The sequence below is a fragment of the Gopherus evgoodei genome, chromosome 17, assembly GCF_007399415.2.
Source record: "Gopherus evgoodei ecotype Sinaloan lineage chromosome 17, rGopEvg1_v1.p, whole genome shotgun sequence".
Classification (NCBI taxonomy): Eukaryota; Metazoa; Chordata; order Testudines; family Testudinidae; genus Gopherus; species Gopherus evgoodei.
This window is the reverse complement of record NC_044338.1, coordinates 276,618-293,144: the sequence shown is the minus strand read 5'-3', so window position 1 is coordinate 293,144 and position 16,527 is coordinate 276,618. Positions and strand designations below refer to the sequence as shown.

General features: G+C 43.5%; 1 protein-coding gene across 3 annotated transcripts in view; it reads left to right on the top strand.

The window, feature by feature from the left end:
• Positions 1 to 16,527, top strand: part of MYO1C (myosin IC) — a 143,953-nt gene that overhangs the window by 80,097 nt on the left and 47,329 nt on the right. For all 3 annotated transcript variants that reach the window (XM_030536234.1, XM_030536236.1, XM_030536235.1), the window contains exons 6-13: positions 1,113 to 1,292; positions 1,974 to 2,072; positions 2,312 to 2,425; positions 10,530 to 10,601; positions 10,894 to 11,013; positions 11,294 to 11,376; positions 12,148 to 12,253; positions 13,876 to 13,956. In XM_030536234.1, the coding sequence (XP_030392094.1) occupies positions 1,113 to 1,292; positions 1,974 to 2,072; positions 2,312 to 2,425; positions 10,530 to 10,601; positions 10,894 to 11,013; positions 11,294 to 11,376; positions 12,148 to 12,253; positions 13,876 to 13,956 (855 nt within the window). The remainder of the gene's footprint in view (positions 1 to 1,112; positions 1,293 to 1,973; positions 2,073 to 2,311; positions 2,426 to 10,529; positions 10,602 to 10,893; positions 11,014 to 11,293; positions 11,377 to 12,147; positions 12,254 to 13,875; positions 13,957 to 16,527) is intronic.

The following is a 16,527-nucleotide window of genomic DNA, read 5'->3' as shown; positions in this document are numbered from 1 at the left end:
TGAATCATACTTGTGGGCATAGCTCACAAACTTTCAGTTATAATGCAAATAAGAGCTAAAGATGACCCTGAACGAAACATTTTAGAAAATTCTCCCATTGCATCCTTTCTCTTCAGGGCCACCTCTCTACCAAGCTATGAATAGCTAATCAGTGTTTTGTAGGAAATGTGTCCATAGTGAAAAGTAGGACAGCCCAGGCAAGATTTCAGCCAGGGCCCAGATTCAAAGTTTTCCTACTACAAATATATATTAAGAGAAACCAAAACAAAACTACATAGACAGTTTAAATGGCATAAAAATTAATCCAGTGAAAAATCTTACCACAGAGAACCACCTACTTTTAGAGAAAAATAAGATCTCTGCTCCATTTTAGCCCATGTTAGAATGCGACATTAACTAAATCACCTCCATTTTTATATATACAGATATATATAAAAAAAAGGAGGATGCTGGGGTCCTATGGGAGGGGGCGGGGGGGGAGAGGAAGCATGTGATCCTGAAATTAAAGACCATGAATATGCACAAAGAGACAGAATTAAGACTGTAGAGACAGCCTTAGTTTTCTGTGTAGAGTTAATGTATATAGCTTCATCTTGTGTATTTTGTTTGTTTCCTTTCTAAACTAAATACCACAATGCCATGAGAATTAACATAGTGTAAAACCTAGATAGACAGAAATCATCCTAAGCTTTTAAATATCTCTGGTTCATGGACTCCATCCTTGTCTCTAATATAGCAGAAATGGAAAAGGTCCAGAGAAAAGCAACAAAATTATTAGAGGCAAGGATGGAATCCATGTCAAGAGACATGTATAATTTTTTTATGATGGGGTGACCAGAAGTGAACACAGCATTCAAGGTCTGCTGTAATATTGATCTGTGTAATGGTTTTATATTTTGAGTTTTATTCTCTAATACTTTGTGTTTGATCTACTCTGTGGAAATCCAAGAGCTCAAACTCACACTCGGTATTTGTTAGCATAAACTCTCTCATAAAACTATTACATGACAAAGACTACTTCTACTTTTTGTGACCCGTTATTCCAAACTCTTTGTCTTTAATATTCTGCCATCTAAGAAGTAGGATGTTTCAGCTTATCTTCTTTGATTTAGGGGGCACCTGTGGGGGGTCACATCCTGAACTACCTACTGGAGAAATCTCGTGTTGTCCATCAGAATCATGGAGAGAGGAACTTTCACATCTTCTACCAGCTGCTAGAGGGAGGGGAAGATGACCTACTGAGGCGTCTGGGCCTTGAGAAGAACCCACAACAGTACCATTATCTAGTGAAGGTGTGAACAGGGTCCTGCAGTTTGCTAATTTATTGGTTTGCATGTTCAGTAAAGGGAAAAACTCTCCTTACCTGATAGACTTCGGTGAAGTTGAAGGAGAGATCAGAGTGTTGATCTGTAAGGAGAGAGAAACTTTCTGGGTGAAAGTAATGATCCATTATTAAACTATCTATCCTGTATTATAGGATAGATGTAATTCTTAGTTTATTACAGGGGCAGGCAACCTATGGCACGCATGGCAAAGGCAGCATGCGAGCTGATTTTCAGCGGCATTCACATTGCCTGGGTCCTGGACACCAGTCCGGGGGAGCTCTGCATTTTAATTTCATTTTAAATGAAGCTTCTTAAGCATTTTAAAAACCTTATTTACTTTACATACAACAATAGTTTAGTTATATATTGTAGACTTATAGAAAGAGACCTTCTAAAAACGTTAATGTATTACTGGCACACAGAACCTTAAATTAGAGTGAATAACTGAAGACTCAGCACAGCACTTCTGAAAGGTTGCCGACCCCTGGTTTATTACTTTTCAGTATCTTTCCCTTACTTCACAGAGTTATAAAGATATTGGTGAGATGGCCCCTTCTGTAACAATCAACACATGATAGAACTATGCGGGCTGTATGTACAGTGCGTCAGGCTGTAAGGATTACTGTATCTCAAAATCTGTGTTTTTAGGGTCAGTGTGCGAGGGTCAGTTCCATCAATGATAAAAATGACTGGAAGGTTGTGCGAAGGGCCCTATCAGTCATCAACTTCAATGACAATGAGATAGAGGTAAGAAATGCCTTGAAGTGCATCTGAGTCTTCTCCCCTTAGAGGACTGTCCTACTTCAGTTAGTTCTTTCTGCCAGGAGGCAGCCTTTGAATGAGTGCCCTGCAGAAAGCTAAATGTAAAAATATCTCCTACTGATGGACATGTAAAGAAACTGCCCTCCCGCCCTCATCGCAACTAAGCTTTAATCCATATTGATTCCCATCTTCTTGACCATTATTTCTTCTTTCTCTTGTACTAGGATTTGCTGAGCATTGTAGCTAGTGTGTTGCACCTGGGGAATGTGCAGTTTGCTGCCAACGAACAGGGCAATGCTCAGGTGACCACAGAGAACCAGATTAAATATCTGGCCAGGGTGAGTATAATCCCCTGAAGACATTCCCATATACTAATGTACTTGGTTCTGTTGCTGTTGGATTACTCCAGGGCAAGATTTAGTAGTTATTAGATCTTGACACTATTAAAGGGACGCAATAAATTGAAAGTCACTTTTCTGTATGAAATAATTAAGGTCAGAGGTTTAAAATTTTACCCAATTCCTATTAGCCTGTGTGAAAAATACCTTCCATGCGCTTTCTACAAGCTTATGTCTCTCGGCCGTTGTAGAAATAACATAATTATGTAATATTTTGTGTATAATCCTTAATAGTCATATATTTTGTTAGTAAATGCAAAAGAAATATTCTCTGAATATATTATTCGTCATATTTTGTCTTGTTTGTTGATTAACATACTTGCTGAGTAGTATTTGACCTATTGTGAGCTGCTGCAGTACAGCAAAATAGTTCTTGCTGAATAGTTTCATGACTCCTTTCCCATTCATTACGTGAACATTCCTCAAGTACCATTTGACCAGCCCTACTTGCGCCATATTTCTTGCTTATGTTAGATATTTCCTCCTCTCCTCTCCCCTGCCCTGTTGTGCTCTCTACCTTCTCCCTTTATTTTCTGACTCTTCTCCCCTTTATAATGGCTAGTCTACAGTACAGAGCTGTTGCTGGTATAGTTATCCTGGTAATGCCTTTTAGTGGGGGCTCAGTATATACCAGCAAAAGGATTTGTTTTGCTGGTATAGCTCTCTGAGTGACATAAGCTATATAAATAAGGAGGACTCTTTTTTTTTTTTTCCCCAGTATAAACTGTGTCTGCATGCGGGGATTTGCCAGCATAGCTATGCTGGCAAAACTTTGTAGTGTAAACCTGGCTTAAATATCTTGCTTTTCTTTTTTAGCTTATTCACTGTTTTTCTGCTGCCCACCCCATGCCTATCTATGCATCCATATGCAGGACACTGGAATTTTACCAGAGTCCTGATACCCATAAACAGATATTCTACTGTCTTGGAACATTGCTCAGTTGAGAACCTAATATACACTCCCAAGTTCTGGGGTTCCTGACGGTATCCTGTTCCTAGATCCCACTCAGGGGCTTCATTTTTCATGTCAACCTTAGGCTATAGTAGGCTTCTCATTAAATTTGGAGCCTACCTTCTCTCCAGAAACCCTCTTTTGGCTGCTGGGGGAGAGAGAAGCATTCTCTCTTTCTCTTCCCCCTTTCAGCCCCAGAGACACCTATTTGCAGTGTGGGTGGGTGTTTGAGCTACTTAACCCTGCTCCCAACCTCTTAGCTGCTGTGGTAAGGCTTTCTCCCCCTATTGTAACACCCCCTCAGCTTTCTCTTACTCTACCCTTCCCCCCACTAAATAGATGGCATGCCTGCTCCTGCTGTTGTTGTGTCCTGATGATCTGATTAGGATTGTTGTGTCTGTGCTGGGTGCGATACAAATACCCTCCTTCCCCAAAGAGCTTACAATGTAAGATAACTGACATGTGGAGAGTGGGGGGAAAAACGGGATACAGTCAATGACAAACAATATTTATATGTATTTGCATTAAAACATTTATAAGTTGTCAACGTTCCCCATTTGCTTCTTGGTCCATATTGATTAGATTATTTCTTGTAGGCATCGCAGCAGAGAGGGATTTGGAGGAGAGGATAGTGGCCTTATTGATCAGGTCAGAGAGTATGATCCATGTGTTAGGGATGGCCTGGAAGAGGGCACAGAGGTGTTTGTGTGACAAACAGGCAGATAAGGCTGATATCATTGCTAGAGCAGAGGAGGCAGAAAGACTGAGGGGTGTTGCAGTAACAGATGAGAGGAGGAGAAGAGGGAGGAGCAAGTTGTGAAAGGTATTGATGGTGAAGATGGGAAACCAGTGAAAAGATTCAGAGTGTGGGAGTGATGTGGCCATAGCAATAGGTGAGGAAGATGATCTCACAGCTAGAGAGGAGGTGGTTATTGTGAAATAATGAAGTCTGGGTGAGTGTTTTGACTATCTGGACTGAGAGAAAAGGATGGTGACATTAGTTCTTCTTCGAGTGCTTGTTCACGTCGATTCCATTCTAGGTGCGCGCACCACGTGCACAATTGTCGGAGACTTCTGCCTTAGTGGTACCCGTAGAGTCAACTGTGGTGCCCTCTGGAGTGCCATGCTCATGCGTTGGTATATCAGGTGCTGCCTGCCCTGTGCCCTCTCAGTTCCTTCTTACTGCCCGTAGTGGTCAGTTGGAGCATTCTTTCACTTGCTTCTCAAATGGTCAGCAGTTTTTCTTCTCTCTTTAAACTTCCTATTCCAACTGTAAATAGTCCCATTTGTTGTTAGTAAGTATGTAGTAAGTGTCAGTCAGTTGAGCGGGGTTAGAAGGGGAACAGGACTTTGCCCCAGTGGGGCATGCCCCGTCTCCAGGTTTTAAGCCCTGTTCTGACTGCAATAGGCCTACGCCTGTTAGCGACCCGCACACTAGCTGTTTAAAGTGCCTGGGGGAATCCCACATAAAAGAAAGGTGTCGCATCTGTAAGAACTTTTGTCCCAGGACACACAGAGCGCAACATTCTATTAAGGGCCCTTCTGATGGAGACCGCCCTTTGTCCAGATTGTGAGCTGGCACAGCCCAACGCAGCACCCAGGCTTTTGAGCGTAGTGCACCTCCAAGCACCAGGCTACTTCCGGTACCGGCCCCCATCACCGGTGCCGAAGAAGAAGGTTAAGAAGATGGCACTGAGCAAACCTAATCAGGGGCTGTTGGGCAAAGGACCCAGCTTGGGCCGCCTGCCAAATCTGGACTCGCAAGGAGGCTCCGCCCCGGGGAATTCCTCCCCCAAAAGAGACCCACTACCAACTCTGGAGAGGGGTAGGGGACCCAGACTGACAGTGGAGTGAACACCCGCTCAGCTCCTGGCACCAGAAGAGCATAGAGTGCTCCTGCTGCAACTGGCCCTGCATGTGGCCTTGGATCTGACTAAGTCTCCCCACAAGTGCAAGCCTGCTGGAAAGGCCTTGCACTAGTCAAGTGAGCGCTGCCAGTCTCTGGAACCAAGGGAGAGCTCTATGTTGCCACATTCTTGGTCTCCACATCAACCCAGGTCTCCGGCTTGCCGATACAAGTCATCAGCCCTGCACTTATGGTCTCCGCCTTCACACTGGAGTTCACCCAGGGACAGACTATCATCCCATAGTCTGCACCAGTCATCATCGTGCCATCAGTCATAGTCACCATGACCCTGGGGACGCTTCACAGCATGGTGCCGCTCTCCCTACTCCGCACCGGTCCTCCGCGGAGACAGTTAGACCCCATACCCAGGCTTCAACGACCTGCTCACCAGAGACAGAGGACTTCTCCAGCTCAGAGAAGTAGTTCAGCCCCTCGCCTAGATAGTAGTGCAATTGGGCTCTGGAGGGTGCATCAGCTGTGGCAGTGCCAACCTGGCAGCAAGGCCAGTGGCTGATGCAATGGCCTTATTGGAACGCCTTGGGGGTACCAGTTATGCCAATGCAGGTGGAACGAGGCTGTTTGGAAGGGTGTCCGCGGTGGGCGATGCTCCCTGGCCAGCTGGAGGAAGCTGCTAGAAGCTCCTTATCGCTGCATCGGACAAGCCCAGATCGGCACCAACAACACTGGGATCAGTGCAGGATGCACTGGGGGACGCTGCGGGCGAAGAACCAGTGCCTACCCCAAGACCTCTCTCCCTGGTTAGTGATGACACCCTGGGACCTCCCTTGGTAGTCCTCTTCCTCCCCAGACAAGGCAGTGGCAGGACTCTCCTGGGCTAGTCCACCTGATGACTTCAGGGAGCATCAGGTGCTGCTCCTCAGGGTGGCTGAGAACTTGGACCTCAAGGAGGAGGAAATGGTGAAGCAAGAGGACACATTGTTTAACGTGCTTTCCACATCCACCCCTGCTCGCGTGCCATTCCCGGTGTACGAGAGGGTCCTGAACATTGCCAAGACCCTCTGGCAAACCCCATCCTCCACTCCACCCAGTTCCAAGAGGACAGAAAAAAAATATTTTGTCTCACAAAGGGGTTTGAATACACTGCTCTACAGCCAAAATGCTTCTGAAATAAATGTAGTCCAACTTTACTAATTCTGGGTCACTGAGAACGGAAATGATGCTTAAAATTGTTGATTGGCTCTAGTTTTCAAGATATGCTATTGGGTCAGTATATACGACCCTTGACTTGGGAATGGCGGAGGATAAGTGAGTTATAAAGGAAAGGGATCTCAATTTAAACCAGAAATGACTAAAATACATCTTTGACTGGATCTATGAATAAATCTATGACTGGGTTTGGACAGTACTTGCTTTTTAGGCAAAACAATGAATGATGCGATCTGAAGCTGGTATTCCATCATACATGATATGAATTGCATCATGTTATTCCTAGAAGTCATGGATGATGCAATCATAACGAAGCTTACATCACTCTGCTGAACAAATTGCCCTATATCGGCTCTAGAAATCATACAGTGTCATGCTCTCTTATTTGTCAGTGTTTGATTTTGCAAAGGGACACATTCCTGTTTAGCCAAAGTGAGCAGAGATGCCTCGTACTTCTGTGAACAGTGCAGATAACTTCTGCTATGTTTGTGATGAAGTGACTTTTGCATCACAAAAGTGCAGTATAACTACTATGGTTAAGAGAGCCTATCGCCTTTTCTTTTGGCTGCAAAATTGGAGATCAGGACAAGAGGTGGGCCCCACACATATGCTGCAACACTTGTGCAACAGATCTTCACCAGTGGTTGAACAGGAAAAGGAAATCTATGCCTTTTGCAGTGCCAATGATTTGGAGAGAACCAACAGATCATACCAGCAATTGTTACTTCTGCATGGTGCCTCCAATTGGGAAAGGTGTGTCAAAGAAGAAAAAAGTGGACTGTGCATTATCCAAATATTCCATCAGCTATATGCCCAGTACCCCACGGAGAAGGACTGCCGGTTCCTGATGCACCAGAATCATTCTCACTTGAGTCGGATGAGGAAGAGGAAGAGGATGAAACTTCTGGTCCTGAACCATCAATGTCACAGGACCCATATTTTCTCCCATCCTCCTCCTCTGAACCACACCTCATAACACAAGGGGAACTGACTGACCTTGTCAGGGATTTTAACTACCCAAGAGTAAGGCAGAGGTGTTGGGCTCCAGACTACAGCAGTGGAATCTCCTGGCAGGCTATCAGGGCAAATGGAGCCCATCAATGCTTGCAGACTATTGCTGGACAGTGACAAGAGATGCTCCATTTAATGAATACAAGAGACAAGCTAAGAAGTGCCGAGTAGACACTGAATAGGACTAAACTATGTACATAAGTTCTTTTTGCCTTTTGTTTCATCATAAATTTTATTTATATAACTCTTCTGCTGATTTTTAAAGTGTTACTTAAACAGGACAGGTGAAATATTATCATGTAAAGCAACCATAAACACATGAAAAGACCTAGGTTTACAATTTATGATTAAAACTCTATCTAGACAATATACATAGACATAAAATGTAAAAACTTAAATATCTTAGAAACAGTAGCCAGTTGTTTTAATTGTCATATTTGAATTCAGCACATCAAAATACATAATAAATATCACATTTTATCTCTGAAGCAGACAACTTCTCAAAAATTGTAGACCAGTGATATCTGTACACTCACCTGTCCTGGGATCATTGGTCATGTTGGCAGCCAACGAAAAGGATAAGCAGGGGACGGTCAGTTCTACACTCAAGAATAAAGAGGCAAAGAAACTGGACTTGTTTGGTCGCAAAATTTATTCCACAGCCAGCCTCTAGTTTCAGGTGACAAACCACCAGGCCCTCTTGGGGTGTTACAGTTTTAACTTGTGGGTACCCTCCTCAAAATTCAAGGACTCCATGTCCCAAGAGGCAGCCTCAGAGTTTGGGTCTCTGGTGGAGGGAAGACACTGTGGCAGGCCGGTGCTCCCTCTAGATGGCCTGGGATGCAACCAACTCAGCTGCTTGGGTCATGGCCTTGGTGGTGGTCGTGAGGTGCAGTTCCTTGCTCCAGACTGCTGGCCTGTCCCAGCAGATGCAGGCCTCAATTGAGGACCAGCCATTTGATGGTGTCGGATTAGTCTCTGACCAGATGGACGTGAGGTTGCATGGCCTGAAGGACACTCAGGCTACCCTCCGCTCACTGGGGATGCATACACCTCAGGCTTCCAGGCCATCGTTCCAGCCTCCTCTGCTGCCAAGGCAGTGACTGACTTGGCAGGGGCCTGCAGGAAGGAAAGATACAGGGTTTACCTGCCGCTGACCTTCTTCCTCCTGCTCTCCTGTCAACCTAGCCCAGTGAAACACCGCAGGGGCCAAAAGCACTTGTTTTGAGGGTGTGCTTGGGAGCAACACACCAGTCAGCGCATCGGATCTGCCCTTCCCTTTTCCTAAACTGCTTCTGCCCGTTCCGTTTTTGGCTTGGTCGAAGGTCACCTTGGACCACTGGATGTTGGACATAGTGTTATCAGGCTACGCTCTCCAGTTTACAGCTGCCCTTCCCTCCCACCCCTGCTCTTCCCTATCCCTCTTCAGGGAACCTTCTCACGATCAACTCCTTGTTCAGGAGGTAAACAACCTACTGCAACTGGGGGCAGTGGAGGAGGTCCCTCAGGAAATGAAGGGGAAAGGGGTGCTACTCCCATTGTTTCCTGATACCAAAGACAAAAGGGAGCCTACGTCACATTCTGGACCTGCTGTGGCTCAACATATTCCTCGAAAAGTTGAAGTTTCACATGGCGTCCGTGGCCTCCATGATACCCTGTACTCTGTGGCCTCCATGATACTGGTGTGCCACTCTCAATTTGAAAGATGATTATTTCCGTATCTCGATCTTCCTGGGACACAGATGGTTCCTATGCTTTAGGCCAATGCCATTTCCAATTTATGGCGCTCCTCTTTGGCTTCTCCTCGAACTCGCAGGTCTTTACAAAGTGCATGGCCCCAGTAGCCACTTACATGAGATGCCAGAGGGTTCAGGTATACCCTTATTTCAATGATTGGTTCATCATGGGCAGATCACAGGATCAAGTGCAGAGCAGCCTTGATCTGGTGTGAGCCACATACCGTGACCTGGGCCTGTTAGCCAACACGCAAAAGTCTACCCTTGTACTAGTGTAATGGATAGAGCTCATTGAAGCAGTTCTTCACCCCGCAAGGGCATTCCTCCCGGAGTCCCGCTTCCAAGCCATGTCGGCTGTAATATCCTGTGTAAGGGATCATCCCGTGTAAGGGATCATCCCTTACTACCGCCCATACCTGTCTATGGCTGTTAGGTCATATGGCGGCCTGCACCTATGTGGTTTGATGTGCCCAGCTCCATCTCCGGCTGTTGCAGGCATGGTTGGCATCAGAGTACATCCCCCAACAGACACAACCTAGACTTGGTAGTCAAAGTGCTGAACCACATTTGGGCATCTCTGGCATGGTGGCTGGACCCTGTGTTGGTCTTGCAGGGAGTTTCCTTTACGGGCTCGTCCGCGTTGCTGACTCTGGTGACCGATGCTTTGGACCTCAGATGGGGAGCCCACTGGGAGAATCTCAGTACTCAAGGCTGCTGTCAGGGGTTGATTTCTCCCTTCACATAAAAGCCAAGGAGCTCAGGGCAGTTTACCTGTCCTGCCAAGGTTTTCGGTCCCAGTTGCAGGGCAAGATTGTTCAAGGAACTGAGAGGGCGTAGGGCTGATAACACCTGATATACCGATGCATGAGCATGGCACTCTAGAGGGCGCCAGAGCTGACCGTGTGGATACTGCTAAGGCAGAAGTCTCTTGACTGTGCACGTGGGTATGTACACACCTAGAATGGAATGGACATGAGCAACACACATCTCAAAGAACAGTTACAAAACATGGGTAACAGATTTTTTTTCTGTGCACTCTGCTGGAATGGTCCAAATAAACCAGTAATGTCCAGTCACCCTATCTTACTGTTGAGTGCATGTGCCACGAATGAGGAGTGAACCACTGTGAATCTCAGCAGTGGACAGGATGTGTTAATCAGTGAAGAGCAGGACTTGATTAGCTATGGGTATAAAGTTTCTAATGTCTCTCTAAAACAGATGTGAAATTAATAATACTTTCTCTAATTGAGTTTTTCTTTTGGTGGTTTGCAGCTTCTGGGGGTTGAGGGCTCTGTGCTCCGGGAAGCACTGATCCACAAGATGATCATAGCAAAAGGGGAAGAGGTGAGAACATGAGCTGGCGAACTGGGAGACATCCAGAACTGAAGCTAACTAATATGGTCTGCTTTGTAATCAGGTTAAACAGTTCTCCTTCTGGTTACAGATTTCTCACAGGTCTGAGAGGAAACTGTCTCTATATTTCTTGGTCTCATGTAACCTACTTGTGACTAACTAGTAATCAGTACCTCTGGGAGATTGTGATGTGTGCACAGCTAGTTATTAGTATTGTGTTATGAAGAGTGCATTGCTCAGTGGACTGGTTATTTGAATTTGTCTCTTCTCCTTCCACATACAGTTGGTCAGTCCTCTGAATCTGGAGCAGGCAGCCTATGCACGGGATGCTCTAGCCAAGGCAGTATATGGGCGCACCTTTTCCTGGCTAGTGAATAAGATTAACAAGTCTCTTGCCTACAAGGTAAATTTATCTCTCACTGGCACTCCCATTATCATACTATACGACTGTGCTACTGAGTGGGTGGGAAGAGCGAGTTCAAACTGCTGAACTAGGAAGCGAAGAAGGGGTTCAGTTCAATACTGAACAATTATTTTCTGACTGCGTTCCTCTCTCACTGAGAGGAGTGAGGACCAGACAGTAGAATATTATGGGAAGATAGCAGTGGAGGTTCATGACTGCTCTGAACCTAATGATTAAAGCTACACCAAATGTGACGGAGTATTCTGTGTCTTTGTTACAGGGGGCAGAATGTCCAGGCTGGAGGAGTGCAACAGTTCTAGGGCTGCTTGACATTTATGGATTTGAGGTTTTCCAGCATAATAGGTTTGTTTCACTTCACTGTTTTTGAACTTTGAATAACCTTGTTTCCTTTGATTTAATCCTGTTATTTTGTTTCCTTCCCTCAATATTAGAATAATAGGCTTCCCCATGCCTGGCACTTCTTTTAATAGGAGAGGTTTATGTAACATGAGATTAGATGTCAACTTTAGGAAATCAACAAAATAGCTGCTAGTAGTAGGCAAAACCTTCTGAGCGAGAGGCCTAGTCTTAACATCTCTACATAGGGACCTCTGTGCCAAGTCGGGACCCTGCTAGAACTCAGCATTCACTACTATTTATCATCTTAATGTTTCAAGGATGCAAAACTGATTTTTGCCCATCTTGGAGCCTATCTGCATGATAGCTGTAATCACACCTGCATGCAGTTATGTGGTATGGGTATGGGTCTGGGTGTCCTCCGTCTAACTCATTTTTGTTGTAGTGTGAATGAGAGAGCACAATATAGAATTATTTTATGGAATTATATTGGAGCCTGTAACCTAACTATGGCAGATATCCATTGTTGGATTTTTAGTTTAGCTAGGCCTTTATTTATATATGCTATACCCACCTTCCTCCTTGCGTACCTCTGATGGCACTCTCCCTCTTCTGGGGCAAATCTGGCTATTAATTGGCTCATCTCTGTAGAGCTCATATGAGTCTCTGGATCTCTTGATTTGTACCCAGATTATGCATGGTGCTCGACCAAAATGGTGCAGACTTTGTTTTACTGAAATAGTGTGGGAATGACTAATTCTTTCTGATTGTTTACAGCTTTGAGCAGTTTTGTATTAATTATTGTAATGAAAAACTGCAGCAGCTCTTCATAGAACTTACACTAAAATCAGAACAAGAGGAGTATGAGTCAGAAGGCATAGCGGTAAGAGCCAAGACCTCCTTTTGTATTGTTTCCTCTGTAGCATCTCCTATTGGGAGAGGCCAGTTTATTAAAGGGAGCTGATAATAACTCACAGTATGTAAACCAAGAATTTGGAAGTAAATTTTTACCGTATTTGTCGGTGTGTGATCCACCAGAACTGGTTCATACAAAAGGGGCTTCAAACTGGGCTCTGTTTCTGCACATGCAATCACCTGCTCACAGGTGATAGCATTTATTCAAACAAAACCCATTCAGATTAGAACTAGTCCTGTTCCAGCATTAGTGATTATCTTGTTCTGTAGTCCTTTGTCTATACAATGCATAAAAATCTTAATGCTGCTCTCAGCTAAGGAAAGTTGTCTTCTAGCTTGCTGGGTTAGAAACTGTGTGTTTGGCACTGAAAGTCTTGCAGTTTTGCTCACAGCTATGATATTTGTAACTTTGAGGCTATCAAACATCAGAATTAGCCCATAAATTCTTGTCCTGTCAAGAATGTGACATAACATTGTGGCCCTTTGGCATTTTGCTGCCAGAAAACGTAGATCCTACCAATTTATTTTTGGAAAATTACTATGTTTTCTTCTTGCCTTGCTTCAGAAAAACCCAAACTCCTGCCTTTCAGACATCCAAGCCAGACTTGTAAGAGGGGCAGAATGGTAATTGAGTTGTTTGATCCTTTATGTGCTACTGTTGGGATCCATGCAGTCATATAATTAAGAAATAGCAGAAGCGTCTGTGGTGGATTCTCTGCTTGCTTACTGTCTGGAGATTCAGTGCAGGTACCTGGTGCTGGCTGAAAGGCACTCAGATGCTTCACTGATGGGTACTATAGAAGAACCCAGATGGATAGGAGAATAAGGATGCTGTAAGAAATCCGTTTAGAAATTCCTTTGCTCCTCCCTCACCTTTTTGTTACTACCACCAACTAAATATATTTTGTGAATGGCCTGGTTCCCAGTTTCTGAAGAGGTTCTTTCCCTTGAATCTTGTGTTCAGAATTTGGAGACCTATTTCAGAGCAGCAACCACAGAGATTGGCTGCTCTTTGAGTTAGGGAGACTACCTTTCACAAATCTGAATGAAAGATGAGAAACTGTGATGATGTGACTCAGTGATGACCTGGAACGAAGATAAATATTTCATTTTAGGGGGTTTGGTTTCAGGAATAGTCAGTCTTTTTGTGTGGCGTATGCACAGCAGGAGCAACAATCCCAGCTGTGTATTAGTTTAGTTCCGTAATATAAGCTTTTATATTTCTAGTTGCAACTGCCTAGTGTATTTGACTTAGACTTCATCTAGAGAGGGACACTGTCCACTCCAGCCATATTTCAGAATAAAGAGCTTGGTTGCATAGGTTTCCCCTTTCCTTTTGACTGTGATGGGACAAAGATGTTCACCCTCTCTCTGGCAAAACAAACAAACAAAAAACCCAGGGATCAGAAAAATAAATGTGTATTTATGGAAGAAATATATCTTTCATACTTGACATGCAGGCCTCAGGAAGACTGTTTTAAATATTTTCTATCCTCTGATATACACTGATCACTCAGACTGTTTCCTTCCAGTGCAGAATCAAGATCTTTAATCAGTCTTTAATTGTGTGTGTCTCTTTGTGAATGGCAGTGGGAAGCTGTCCAGTATTTCAATAACAAAATCATTTGTGATCTGGTGGAAGAGAAATTCAAAGGCATAATTTCTATTTTGGTGAGTTGACAAACCTGTGTTTATTTATATATATATATATTTTTAATTGAGGATATTTAGGAGCATAATGGGAAGTGACTAGTCTTAGGTGAAAAGGAAGTGGAGGCTGGTGTACAGGTTGTTTGTGGGAGTGGGGAGTGTGAGGATTGCAGAGGGAGGTATAGAAGTCAGTAGAGCCCAGTATTAAGTATGAACCATGTGTGGTAGACCCAGAGGATAACGGTCTTCCATGCATGTTTTTGCATTTGTTGGCATTTCTAACCACGCAATACTGTTTAAGAGCTTTACACTGAATAAGATAGCAGTTGCTTTTGAAGCAAAAATGTTGTAACTTATATTTTAATTGGGATAATACTGAAACCTGTATAGCTGTAATGCCATACAATGCATATGCACAAATAAATTTCTCATTAACCACATCTGAGAGTATAGAAGAAGCAAGAATCTTCCAAGAAGAAAAAATCAACAGAAAACAAATGTCTGAATGCACCAAAGCTCCGCCCAGCCCACCCCCCCCACACCTTTAAACTGGCTGTCTAAGAGTGTCCTGCAAAGAGTCTGTTTGTTGAGGGGGAAGGGGATTCTGAGCACAGCGCCTATAGTCAAGAGCACTCTTTTTTCAGATGTTTTTCTACATTTTCAAAGGTATTGATTTCTATAACAACACAATACAAAATGTACAGTGCTCACTTTATATTTTTTATTACAAATATTTGCACCGTAAAAATGATAAAATAAATAGTATTTTTCAATTCACCTCATGCAAGTACTGTAGTGCAGTCTCTTTTTATCATGAAAGTGTAACTTACAAATGTAGAGAATTTTTTTATATACTGTACTCAAAAATAAAACAATGTAAAACTTTAGAGCCTACAAGACCACTCAGTCCTACTTCTTGTTCAGCCAGTCGCTAAGACAAACAAGTTTGTTTGCATTTACAGGTGATACTGCTGCCTGCATCTTATTTACAATGTCACCTGAAAGCAAGAACACGCATTTGCATGGCACTTTTGTAGTCAGCATTGCAGGTTATTTACATGCCAGATATGCTAAACATTTGTATGCCTCTTCATGCTTCGGCCACCATTCCAGAGGACATGCTTTCATGCTGATGATGCTCATTAAAAAAATTATGCATTAATTAAATTTGGGACTGAACTCCTTGAGGGAGAATTGGAGTGATGTGAGATTTCTAAAAAATAGCTAAAGCACTCGACCCAAGGTGTCAGAATCTGAAGTGCCATCCAAAATCTGAGAGGGACGAGGTGTGAAGCATGCTTTCAGAAGTCTTAAGAGTAATACTCTGATGCAGAAACTACAGAACCCTAACCACCAAAACAGAAAATCAACCTTCTGCTGGTGGCATCTGACTCAGATGATGAAAATGAACATGCGTTGGTTCTCTCTGCTTTGGATCGTTCTTGAGCAGAACCCGTCATCAGCATGGACGAATGTACTCTGGAATGGTGATTGAAGCATGAAGGAACATATGAATAGTGCATACAAACACCTGTTTTCACTTTCAGGTGACGTAAACAAGAAGCGGGCAGCATTATCTCCTGCAAATGTAAACAAACTTCTTTATCTGAGCAATTGACTGAACAAGAAGTAGGACTGAGTGGACTTGCAGGCTCTAAAATTTTACATTGTTTTGTTTTTAAGTACAGGGTTTTTTTTGTACGTAATTCTACATTTGTAATTCCAACTTTAATTATAAGGGACCTCGAGGTCCCTTCCAGTCCTAAAATCTATGAATAAAGAGATTCCACTACAGTACTTAGGTGAATTGAAAAATACTATTTCTTTTGGTTCTTTCTTACAGTACAAATATTTGTAATAAAAAATAAAGTGAGCACTGTACACTTTGTTTTCTGTGTTGTAATTGAAATCAATATATTTGAAAATGTAGAGAACAGCCAAAAATATTTAAATAAATGGTATTCTATTATTGTTTAACTGTGCAATTAATTGCAATTTATTTTTTAACGTGATTTATTTTTTAATTACTTGACAGCCCTAATTTTAATTTCTCTATCCTGCCTCTCAGGTTGTAAAAATAATACAGCCATAGCAGTGTGTAGATGGGATGTTTAGATGGGGTTGGATCTGAGTTACTACAGAGAGTTCTTTCCTGGGTGCTGGCTGGTGAGTCTTGCCAACATGCTCAGCATTTAACTGATGGCCATATTTGGGGTCAGGAAGGAATTTTCCTCCAGGGAAGATTGGCAGAGGCCCTGGACTTCTTTTCGCCTTCCTCTGCAGCGTGGGGCATAGGTCACTTGCTGGGAGATTCTCTGCACCTTGAGGTCCTCAAATCGTGATTTGAAGACCTCCAATGACTCAGACATAGCTTAGGGGTTTGTTACAGGAGAGAGTGGGTGAGATTCTGTGGCGCATTGTGCAGGAGGTCAGAATAGATAATCATAATGGTCCCTTCTGACCTTAAAGTTTATGAGTCTATGGAGTTCAGAAGAAGCAGAATGAGCCACCACCAAAGTAGTCACCTGACCTTTGATCTCCTGCTCCCAGCAGCAGTGAGAGAGAGCAGCCACTGTGGCAGCTTAACTAAGT